Genomic DNA, 12,168 nt, shown 5'->3' on the forward strand with positions numbered 1-12,168 from the left:
TATCCCCAACCGTTTTAAACATTTGAGGCAAGGGGGATGGGGTTGTGGAAAAGTGGTAGAGTGCTTGCCTAGCATGTGCAAGGCACTGGGTTTGATCCTAAGCACCACATAAAAATAAATAAATAAAATAAAGGTATTGTGTCAAAATACAACATATATGTTTGTGTCTATATATATATATATAGAGAGAGAGAGAGAGCCCAAACATACACACACACACACGTATATATATATATATATATATATATACACACACACACGTACATACATACATACACACAAACACATATATTTAAAAATATTTGAGGGAGGGTCTTGCTAAATTTCCCAGGTTGGCCTCAAACTGTAATCCTCCAGCTTTGGCCTCCTGCTGGGATTATAGGTATGCATCAGCACATCCAGCTTTGTACTATTATTTACTAATATTAAAAGAAATTGGACCCTTTTCCTTAAAAATATTTTAGCAGGCAACCACATCCCTAGACAGGCAGTCTAGTCTAGTGACTGAGAACATGGACATGGAGCCAGGTTGCTTGGCTTTTGAAACAGGGTCTTGCTAAATTACTGAGGCTGGCCTCAAACTTGGGATTCTCCTGTCAGGCATGCACCACAGTGCCTGGCTAGGTTTCCTGGCTTTGAATCTTGGCTACATCTGCATTTACTGAGTGACTTTATACAAGTTATTAATTTCTTTGTACTTTAGTTTCCTCATTTATAATAAATTGATAAATGACAGCAACTTTCTCAGGTGCAGTGGTACACACCTGGTAATCCCAACAACTGAAGATACTGAAGCAGGAGGATCACAAGTCTGAGTCTAGCCTTGGCAATTTAGCAAGATTATGTCTCAAAATAGAAAAACATTGAGAAAGGATTGGGGATATTGCTTAGTGGTAAAGTCCTCAGTACCCCCTCCCCCCGGCCCCAGAAAAAAAAAAAGGCAAAACCTTTCATAGGGCTGTTGGGAGGATTCAAAGAGTTAAGTCATTGAAAGCCCCTTTGGACACTGCTTGGGACATAGTTGGTGCTGGGCAGATGTTACCTATCACTGAAAGCCATACCACAGGAGGAAATTTGGAAGTAACATTTTTTGGTCATTGTTTTGATTAAATTCTGTAAATACCATTGCCTCTCACTCCCCAAAATTATAAACCCAAGGCATGCTTTCTTTTTGTTCCCAGGACTGTCAGAGGGAACTTTCCATGATCCCAGCAGTGTTCTTTATCAGCACACTGTCTGCCAGCTGCTTGTGACTTGTGGCTGCAGGACTAGGCAGCTCCAATTCAGAGTTGGTAGAAGTATGCTCACCTAAAACTTCAATTTCTCTTTCGTATAGTTAGAATTGAAAGAGTTGTAAGGAATTTCCTTTCTCTTTGTGTGAGTTAGTGTTGTTGAATGCTCAGTTTGTGTGTCATTTAGAATCTTCACATAAACATGGGCACACAAGCCATGCTCGGGAAATGCTGGTGTGAGTCCTGAGACCTGTGCTCTATTCTCAGATGAGTTATGAGGGACTCTGGGCCTCTGTTTCCTCATCTCTAAGGTGTGGTTAACATAGGTGTTCTCTAAGGTAACTCTTATTCCTGCTCAGCTGTCCTTTGGTGGGAGAATGGCTCAGCCAGTGCATTTCTGGATGCTGATGACTTGTTACTCTTCTTTCCAGTGTGTCCCAGATGCCTGTGGCTGAGGGCAAGAGTGTGCAGCAGACAGTGGAGCTCCTCACCCGAAAATTGGAGACACTTGGGGCAGAGAAGCAAGGAACATTTTGTGTGGACTGTGAGACTTACCACACTGCTGCCTCTACCCTTGGCAGCCAAGGTTAGTGAGATGGAAGTGCCTGGTGGGTGGAAACTGGCTTCTTCTTTTATTCAGTCGTGGGGTTTGTAATCAGGGCTTCCAGCATGCTAGGCAAGTGTTCTACACTGAACTATATCCCTAACCCTTTTTAAAATTTAATTTTATTGGGGCCGGGGCTATCACTCAGTGGCAGAGCATTTGCTTAGCATGTGTGAGGCACTTTGTTTGATCCTTAGCACCACATAAAAATAAACAAATAAAATATAGGCATTTTGTCCATCTATGACTACAAAATTTTTTAAAAATTTAATATTATTTATTTATTTTATGGTACTGAGGATTGAACTCAGGCACATTCTACCACTGAGTTAATATTCCTAGCCCTTTTTTTAAAAACATTTTTTTAAGTATTTTATTTTATTTTTTTTTAGGTGTAAATGGACACAATACCTTTCCTTTATTGATTGATTGATTGATTGGCTTTTGACCAAGGCATTTATATTTCCCAAAGTACACCCCCAGTTTACAGAGTCCCACATTTAAATTAGAAATCCTCGCATCTTCCATTCCCAAGGAAAGGAGAAATGGTATCAGGAGGACCAGAACATGTGAAGCTCTACTCTACTGCAGGCCAGGGGCTGGCCAGAGACAAGCCAGGAGGTGTCTGCACTGGCTTCAGAATAGCATCGTGATGAGGAAGCAGTCCCTTCTTTCCCTGGGCTCCAGTCAGTGAGAAGAGGTCCCCCACTTTGCCTGTGAGGCTGCTACCCAAGGTCCAGAGGCCTCAGCCTCCTGCCTGCAGTTTGCACCTGGGAAGACCCTCCCAAACCACCAGCTTCTCCAGTGTGGCAAGGGGGGCGTCTCTCTCTCTCTCTCCAGGGTTCTGCCCCCATCCCAGGCTCTGGATGAGGGACACAGATGGGATGGGGGTGAGGTATCTCAGAAGCTGTGGGCACAGAGGGCACAGCAGGGAGCAGGGCAGGAGTAGCAGGCCACAGCATAGTGAGTGTCTGTTTCCCAGCAGGAGGAAGACATCCTGCAGGAGGGACTCAGCCTCCCACGCAGGGCCCTCAGCATCCAACACAGTGCTGACCCCTGTGGTTGCTCAACGAACATTAATTTACAGGGTAAACAAAAGGAACAAAACCTCCAAAGGCGGGAAAAGCAGAGGAATAAAAGCTGACCCCCAGGGAGCCCTCTACAGACCCCCAGAGAACCAGTGTGACCAATGCCAGCTTCCTACGGGGTGGCTGGCAGAGGAGAGGGCACAGCCCAGGGTGGCACAGGGAAGACCAGGTGGGTGGGGGAATGACACATGGTCCAGCACGTGCTGCTGCAGGCCTCTGCACACCTGTGTGTGTGGCCGGGAGCATGCCCAGTCTCAGTGGGGGCAGGAAAAGGCCAAGGGCAGGGTCAGAGCAAAAGGAGGCAGGAAAGAGTTTCAAGACTCAAGGAGATATGATTACACACAGGATGGGAAAAGGGCTAAGAAATGGTAACTAGTGTATCAGAGCCATGGGGAAACAAGACGGGTGACTGTGTAGTGTGTCTTCGGAGAAATAAGGCATGAGGTTAGTCTGAATATTGTGTCCTTTGGAGAAAAATGGCAGCTGGATAGCCCATGTGGCTTTGGAGGGATAAGGACGTGGGGTGGTCTGCGTATTGTGTCCATTAGAAAAAGCAGCAGGAAGATTTGGTGTTGTGTTGCTTGAGTTCTAAGGCAGCATGATGACTTGGGAATCGTGTCCATGAGAGAAATAAGGCTGCAGGGTAGTCTGTGTACCGCATTCTTTGAAGAACAGGCAAACCTGTCAGAGCAAGACTCATCTGTTGGGGGAAGGCTCACATGGAGGCCCCAATGCAGCTAGAGGGTGGGAGCCCCCAGGCAGGGGCAGCAGCTCCTGGTCAGGCTATTTCTTGTCCATCATCTTCTTTGCTCTCAGAGTGTTTCAGAGGTCGTTGGGCTGTCTTGGATCCTTCCCCATCCCCATCCTGGTCCTCAGCTCCTACATTTTCCTCTTTACAGCTCTGTTTGATCTTTCTCCAGCACACGAAGGCCAGGGCCACCAGCAGTGCAATGAGACAGAGAGCCCCACAGTCACCCACAGGGCCTCAGGGGGGGATTTCATGGGCTGTCCTGTGATGGTGACAGAGCCATGTGCGTCCTGCTGCAGCACGGGGTTGCGCACCAAGCAGCTGTAGGTGCCATCAGCGCCCAGCACCACCCTCAGCACGCTGCGCACGTCGAACAAGCCTTGCTCGTTGGCCATCTGCCACGTGGTCACGTTGCCAGTCAAGGGTGCACCCTGCCCATCCTGCCGGAACACCTCGGCCTCAGGGTAGCCCTGGTGACTGTCCCCAGGTCCTTGCTGGGCTCCAGGGTCACGCTGGGTTTTGAATAGGGGGCTGCCACTAGCAGGCTGACAGCAGCGCTGCCGAAGTCCCGAATGCTCACGAAGCAGGTGAAGCTGCTTTCATTAGCCACACGCACGCCTTGCAGCCTCAGGAACCCGTTGCTCTGTGCCAGCAGGTCTGGGAAGAGCATGGTGCGGTTGGCATAGGCACTGCCCTGGTCCCAGCCCTCAGCAAAGCTGTGCAGCAGCTGATTGGTGTCCGTCAGCTGCCAGATGAGGTTGAGCTGTACTAGGCTGAAGCCAGGCTCAGGTGAGAAGGAGCAGTGCAGGGTGGCATCATTGCCCACCAGGGCCACCACTGGGTCTTCAGGGACCTGGACCTCCACAGCTCCTGTGAGGCAGAAGCACAGTACCCCCAGGGCTGTGCCCACATGTACACCCATGCCAGGGCTGACCGGTCTGTGCAGCATCTTCCCGTGAGGCGGTCGACAGCTGGGCTCTCCGTGGAGGAAGACTGCCCTGCCCCTGCTGCGCTGACTCCCGGGACTCGGGGGATGCGGTGGAGCGCAGCCGAGTTGCCGCAGCCGCTGTGAGGCCCGGCCCTAATCTCCTTTATTTTTATGTGGTGCTGAGGATTAAACCAGCACCTCACATGTGCTAGGCTAGTGCTCCACTGCTGAGCTCAATCCCAGCCCCTCCAGCCCTTTATATTTCTTATTTAGAGACAGGGTCTCACCAAGTTGCCAAGTCTGGCCCAGAATTTGCTATCTCCTGCTTCAACTCTCCCTGAATTTCTATAATTACCAGCATGCCTCACCATGTTGGGCTCTAAGGGTGATATTCTTTTATATATATATATATATATTTTTTTTTTTTTCATTTCTAGATGGACACAATGCCTTTATTTTATTTATTTTTATGGGGTGCCGAGGATTGAACCCATTGCCTCACACATGCTAGGCAAATGCTCTACCACTGAGCCACAATCTCAGGCCCCCAGGGTGGTATTCTTGAACATGTGGGAGAATGTTTCTGAATTCATTAATTCTTTGTTTGTTTTTTTGTGGTGCTGGGGATTGATCCCAGGGCCTTGTGCATGCAAGGCAAGCACTCTACCAACTGAGCTATATTCCCAGCCCTAAATTCATAAATTCTTGATCCTTTATCTCTTAGACTGGGACTGTTTTAATTTTTCTGTAGACTGAACTTTTTTAAAGCTTCGTGAGGTAAAATTAACATACACACAATTGAACACATTTAATGTGTGTATCTTAATGAATTTGGACACATACATACACCTGCACCAGAACCAACATATTAAATATATCTATCACTTCCAAAAATTTCCATGTGACTTTTTTTTTTTTTGTGTGTGTGTGTGTGTGTGTGTGTGTTATCTGCACTCTTAATATAGTGCTTCTCAGAGGATTGGTTGTTAAGGAACCACATCAAGTAACAAATAATTTTCTTATACATTTCTTGTTAAATAAAGGTACACATTTTTGGCCTGCTTATTAGTTGACTGGTATTTTGGACCTCATAATCTACATTTTTTTTTTCATAGAAATTTATTCGTTGCTCAAAACATTACATTGATCTTGTTTTTTTTTTTTTTTTTTCATCAGAAATTTGTTAGTTGCTCAAAACATTACATTGATCTTGCATAACCTACATTTTAACAAGCTTCTCATTTGGGAGATTGGATGGATCTTGGATCATCTGATCCTTATGCAATCAGAAGTCTGAGAGACTTTGTTTTAGACTCAGGAGTCTTTGTATATTGTTTATTTAGAGCTTTAGAGTTTGTACAGCCTTCTATATAATCAGTGACCTTGACTACCTCTATACCATAACCTTGACCAGTGAATCAGTTTTTGTATTTTTAGTGTATAAGGTGGTGAGATGGGGTGTGGATGGTGTGGTGATGGTAGGGAAGGAACATGATCTTTGAATATGAGTTAACCTTGGCTCTATAATAACTTGACCCCGGACAGTTTCATCATACAGAGGTTATGATCATTGAGCCACAAGTCACAATTCTTAAATCTTGGCTCTTTCACAAACTAACAGTTCAACTGTAGGTAAGTTCCACAATCTATGTGGAACTTTTTGTAGGACCCTTCTACTTACCTTTGGTCAGTGAAAGGCACTGGGGAAGACCAGAGGATGGGAGAAAGGGAAAATACAACATTCTCTATGCTTTGGGCAGTGTCTTTAACTTTGGTGGCATCTCCTCCTTGATTCTGGCTCCTGCTAGGCAGATCTCATTCCTGGCTCTGATAAAAGCACATTTCTTTCTCCTTCTAGCCCTAGGGGAAGTAGGGGGTCCTACTTCATCTGTGGGTTGCTTCATCTTCCTGTTTGGTTTTTCCAGTCTTCCATCTCCTTATTTGTTCCCTGTATAAGCTCCCTGTACTGATACTGTCTGGCATGGACTGTGTTTTTAGATTTTCCTAAATCCAGTTCTTTCATGTAGAAAATGAACATAAGTAGTATTTATCTCCTGGTGTTGTGCTAATTAATTACATAAGTTATTACACGTTAGAACTGAGGTTCTCATGTAATATTTAATAAATGGTAGCTGAGAACTGTACTTACTGAGTTGCATCTTTGATAAAATTACAGTGCTACCATTTGTTTTGCTTTCACCAGAAAGAACCAAAGAATCCAGGGATAATGACAATGAATGCATTTGGAAAAGAAAACATTTGTATATGGATAGAAGATGGCATGTTACCGCTAGGGAAACTACTCTCTAGGGAAACTATCTCTTGATCAGACCCTTGCTTTTAATGTACAATGTAGTTGGGGAGACAGAACACAGTGGTGGCAAGCAGTGGGGATAGAATGAAGAGCAATAAACTTGGAGTTCCAGTTCTGTTGCTTTTTGCCTCTGTACCTTGAGATCTGTGATTGTCACATTGGCCAGCATTAGCCTCATCTGGGGAGTTTGTTAACTTGCAGATTGGTGGGTCTCATCCCAGGATTTCTGATTAGAAGGCAAGGGTGACAAGAATCTGCATTTCTAACAAGTTCCTAGGTAATTCTGCTGCTATTGCCGCTGCTGATCTGACACCTTAATTGCATTTTCTTTATCCATAAAAGGGGGAATGAATCATGCTGGTTCAGCTTGCTTCACATGGTTGTGCAGATATAAAAAGACTTTGTTGTGATTAAAAAAAAAATAGTGTTGTCTGTAATAACCACATGTTTCTTCCTCATTTAAAAAAGTCATGAATCCAGCTAGGCCTGGTGACATATGCCTGTATCCCCAGTGACTTTGGAGTCTAAGCAGGAGAATCACAAGTTTAGGCCAGCCTTAGCAACTTAGAGAGGCTATAAGCATCTTAGAGAAACTGATAAAAAATAAAAAGGACTGAGGTGTGGCTCATGGTAAAGGGCCCCTGCATTCAATCCCAGTACCTAAATAAATAAGTAAAGTCATGAACTGGGCTCAGTGGTGCATACCTGTAGCTCCAGCTATTTGAGAAGTCAAGGTGTGAGGATCATTTGAACCTAAGAGTTCAGGTGCATCCCAGGCAATATAGTGAGTCCCTGTCTCAAAAAATTTATCCAAGTTTTATAAATTTATAAAATTTATACATACATACATACATACATACCTCTGGATGGAACCCAGAGGCACTTAACCACTCAGCCACATCCCCAGACCTTTTTATTTGGAGATAGGGTCTTGCTAAATTGCTTAGGGCCTCGCTAGGTTGCTGAGGCTGGCTTTGAATTTGTGATCCTCCTGCCTCAGCCTTCTTGAGCTGCTGGGATTATAGGTGTGCACCGCTGCGCCCAGCCACCTTAGATGCTTTTAAAATATTTCTAAGACAGTAACAACACGTGTAGACTTAGTATGAATTGAATGTGTAATTACAGTGAGTTCATGAGAATAAGAAGAGCAGCTTTGGGTGGCTTTTTTATAGAGGATATGTTTTTGCTGTGCTGGGGATGGAATCCAAGGGCCTTCTGCAGGGGTGGCCAGCACTCTGCCACTGAGTTACATCTCCAGCTGCCTAGTTACGATGTTTTGAATGGTTTTAAAACTGTGAATTGGCAGCTAGTGGGCAGGAGGAATGTGGGGTGGAGGTTCTCTGCAGAGCCTGCTGTGCTCAGGAGGTGGCAGTAGAGTGGAGGCCTATGTAGTACAGGGAAGTCACACTGGCCCCTGTTCTCCTTGGCCTGCCTGCCATCTTCTCCCTTTCCATTGCTGCACTCTAATCCTTGTCTAGCATGTCCTCTTCATGCTCTTTGGGGCAGAATCTCATGCTTTTTTCATTTAAGACACTTCAAATCCTTCTTCAAAGTGTGTGTGTGTGTGTGTGTGTGTGTGTGTGTGTGTGTTGGGGGGCTCTTTCCCACTTTTTTTTTTTTTATTGGTTGTTCAAAACATTACAAAGCTCTTGACATATCATATTTCATACATTAGATTCAAGTGGGTTAATGAACTCCCATTTTTACCTCAAATACAGATTGCAGAATCACATCGGCCCCACTTTGATCTCTTCCTAAAGTTATTCCTCCCTTCCAAAAGCCAGATTATCACTTTTGTTGTCTTCGATGTTCTTTTTAAAATTTTCTACCTGTCTTCCTTGTGAGATTGTCAGCTTCTTGAAAGTCAGGGGCTAAACCCTCTACTCAGTGTGTCCATTAACTCTTATGGTGTATTAAAGAGGAATCCACGTGCTCGCTTCGGCAGCACATATACTAATATTAAAGAGGAATCTTGCCTTCCCCTTTTTGCCTTCCTCCATTTTCTACTTAACCAAATAAATGTAGTTTTCCCTCCTTGCAGCAAACCTAAGAAATTCATTTAAAAAGAAAACTTGCCGGTTGTGGTGGCTCACGCTTGTAATACTAGCGGCTAAGGAGGCTGAGGCGGAAGGATCACGAGTTCAAAGCCAGCCTCAGCAAAATCGAGGCACTAAGCAACTCAGTGAGATCCTGTTTCTAAAATAAAATACAAAATAGGGCTAGGAATATGGCTCAGTGGTTGAGTGTCCCTGAGTTCAATCCCCAGGACAAAAAAAAAAAAAAGACGGAAAACTCATTTCTCAGAGACTAGAAGGGATGAGGTAGGGTTTTAAACTAGATCTTCTGAGCCCAGACCCTGAATTCTCTATGCTATAATGGGATGCTTGCTTCCTAAGTTAGCTAGACTTCTTAAAATTCTCTAAGGGCTCACCCTTGCCTTCAGGATGAAGTCCCAGGTTCTTGAGGCATGGCAGGCAAGACTGATCACAGCTTGTCTCTGGGCTATCTTTCCAGCCTTGTACTCACTTCTTTTTCCTGCTTCTTTGGACCTATATTCTTGATGTCAAAGGGGGAAAAAGTCAAGGTAGTTAAGGGACAGAAGAAATGAGTAGTTGCTTCATTTGACATGCCTGAATGTTGTTATTTATTTTGCTTATTATATAGTATAATCATAATATACAAAAGATTGTGTGAAGTTTCTGCTGAATCAGTCATCAAAATTAAGCATCCATCTGTGAGCTCACCATGCACCTTAACATTTAAACTATTAACACTCTCAGAGCTCCCTTTGTGTCCCTCACTCTCTTCTGTAGAAAGGGGTAGGCTGTAGCCGATGGTGCCTGGCCTTTTGTTCCTCTGCTTCCCTCTATGGAAAAATCTGTCAGGGAACTCCCTTCCCCTCTCAGACTGCCAGAGTAGCGCCAGATTGCTGTCTGGCCTTTTCCCATGTACCTGACCATGCTGGGGTGTGCCAGTGCAAGTCCTGATGATGAGTAGGATGTCTGTCCCTTACAGGTCAGGCCGGGAAGCTGATGTATGTGATGCACAACTCCGAGTATCCACTGAGCTGTTTTGCCCTCTTTGAGAATGGCCCTTGCCTTATTGCTGACACCAACTTTGATGTGCTCATGGTGAAGCTCAAGGGTTTTTTCCAGAGTGCCAAGGCCAGCAAGATTGAGACCCGGGGCACCCGTTACCAGTACTGTGACTTCCTGGTGAAAGTGGGCACAGTCACAATGGGGCCCAGTGCCCGGGGCATCTCTGTGGAGGTAAGACCTTGGGGAACTAGAAGCAGGAGGTACTGGGGGTGCTGCTTAGCAAAAGGCTCTCAAAGTTCCCCAGCCTTGCTCAATTCGAACAGGCTCCAGTGCGTGCTGCAGTCCTGGGGATTGAACCAGTGGTGCTCTACTATTGAGTTTTCTTAATTTTTTGAGACAAGGTCTCATTAAATTGTCTAGGCTGGCCTTGGACTTGGTATCGTCCTGCTTCTACTTCCTTTGTCACTGGGATCATAGGCACGGGCTACCACACCTGGCCTCTTATCCTTTCTTCAATCATTCATTTAATTGCTAGCCCAGAGAGGAAGTGAAAAGCAGCTTTACAGCAAATAGTAAGCTTAGACAGGCTGACTTTTTTAAAATTCAGGAGTAGGATTTGTTCAATGTGAAGAATTGAAACAGAACTCTCGCAGGGGCAAGAGGGGACCTGATAGCAGGTTGCCATGGACAGGCTGACTTTCTAGAGAAGGAAAGGAATGGTTGAGGGAGGCAGGTAAGCTTTTTTTTAAAGCCTTTTTTAAAAAATATTTTTTTAGTTGTAGTTGGACACAATACATTTGTTTTATTTATTTTTCTGTGGTGCTGAGGATTGAACCCAGCGCCTCGCATGTGCTAGGTGAGCGCTCTACTGCTGAGCCACAGCCTTGCCCCGGCAATCGAGTTTTGATGTGGAGAGAGCAACACCTCTCCCATGAAGGACTGGGACGGACCAGTGTAACATTCAGAACAACTTTTGGGATGTGGGCCTCAATCACATGCGTACACACACGTCTCCTTAGTATGCTTTGAGAAAAGACTCCAAAGTCACAAAGTAAAAGTGTACCTTTCCTTTTGGCATACTGTTTTTTTTTTTTTTTTTAAATATATATTTATTCTTAAGTTTTGGGTGGACACAATATCTTTCTTTTACATTTATGTGGTGCTGATGATTGAACCCTGTGCCTCGTGTATGCTAGGCAAGCACTCTACCACTGAGTCACAATTCTAACCCCCTGTTTTGTATCATGGTAGAAAAAGGTACATTTGTGAGATGACTTCTAATTCTTTTTTTTTTTTAAGTTATACATGGATACAATTGATCTTTATTTTGTTTATTTATTTACTTTTTATGTGGTGCTGAAGATCAAACTTGGTGTCACATGTGCGAGGCAAGCGCTCTGCCACTGAGCCACAACCCTAGCCCCATGATTTCATTTTTGAGCCAAAATATTAGAAATGGCAGAGAGAAAGTGTGGCGGTAGCTGGCTCTGGGAACAGTGAAAGTCCACAACTTACCGTGTGCCCAGTGCTGTATGAGATTTAAAAAAAAACAAGCTTACTGGGCCTGTCTTTCAAAACTGTATCATTTTAAGAGAGCAAGGCTAAATATACAAGCTGTTTTTGAAAATAGACTAAGAAATGCCTTCTAAAAGGCACCATGTACTTTGGGAACTCAAGCTAGTGAGAGCCCTGCCTACTGTGGTCATGATGCTGCCTGGAGGAGCAGCTTATAAGTAGGGACTGAATATGTCCAGATCTGGGGTCAGGTGAGTCTAGGCATCATCCCAGGTGCAGAAAAAGCCCCTGGAGTGGTAGTTTCTGCTTGGGAACTTCTAGGGCCAAGATTTCTCCACCCTGCTCAGTTTGTGACAGACTTTGACTTGCTGAGACTCATGAGACTGGTTATCCTCCACATTTCCAGCTTCACAGCACATGTACATCCACCTGTTTCCTTACTTCTTTCTCCTTACAGTTGCCAGTGATTTTCCCCTCCCATCTCTCCAGTGAACATTAGGAGAGAGAATGAGAAAACCTGAGGTGTTTATTAGCCTTTGGCCCCTCTACGTTGGCTGGGAAAGTCTTTCTCAGTAGAGCTGGGCCTGGGTTACCTTGGGAGCCATGTTTGCTATTGAGGAGACTCATGTGTTGACTGCCTTCTACTTACCTCTCATCTACTTCCTGTCCCCCACATTTTTTTTCTATGTTGTCTCAGAATT

General features: G+C 44.8%; 1 protein-coding gene and 1 pseudogene across 5 annotated transcripts in view; one reads left to right on the forward strand and one right to left on the reverse strand.

The window, feature by feature from the left end:
• Med20 (mediator complex subunit 20) overlaps nt 1-12,168 on the forward strand; it is a 172,175-nt gene that overhangs the window by 101,441 nt on the left and 58,566 nt on the right. For all 5 annotated transcript variants that reach the window (XR_009227353.1, XR_009227354.1, XR_009227351.1 and 2 more), the window contains exons 2-3: nt 1,664-1,818; nt 9,930-10,183. Coding sequence is in view for 1 of the 5 variants with exons in the window: in XM_046450707.2 (XP_046306663.1) it covers nt 1,664-1,818; nt 9,930-10,183 (409 nt within the window). In the remaining 4 variants the exon portion in view is untranslated. The remainder of the gene's footprint in view (nt 1-1,663; nt 1,819-9,929; nt 10,184-12,168) is intronic.
• On the reverse strand, nt 3,056-4,682 carry LOC124096731 (CD276 antigen-like; annotated as a pseudogene).

Source organism: Marmota monax, unplaced genomic scaffold, assembly GCF_021218885.2.
Source record: "Marmota monax isolate L192 unplaced genomic scaffold, Marmota_monax_Labrador192_F-V1.1 WCK01_AAM20220418_F8-fsc00127, whole genome shotgun sequence".
Classification (NCBI taxonomy): Eukaryota; Metazoa; Chordata; class Mammalia; order Rodentia; family Sciuridae; genus Marmota; species Marmota monax.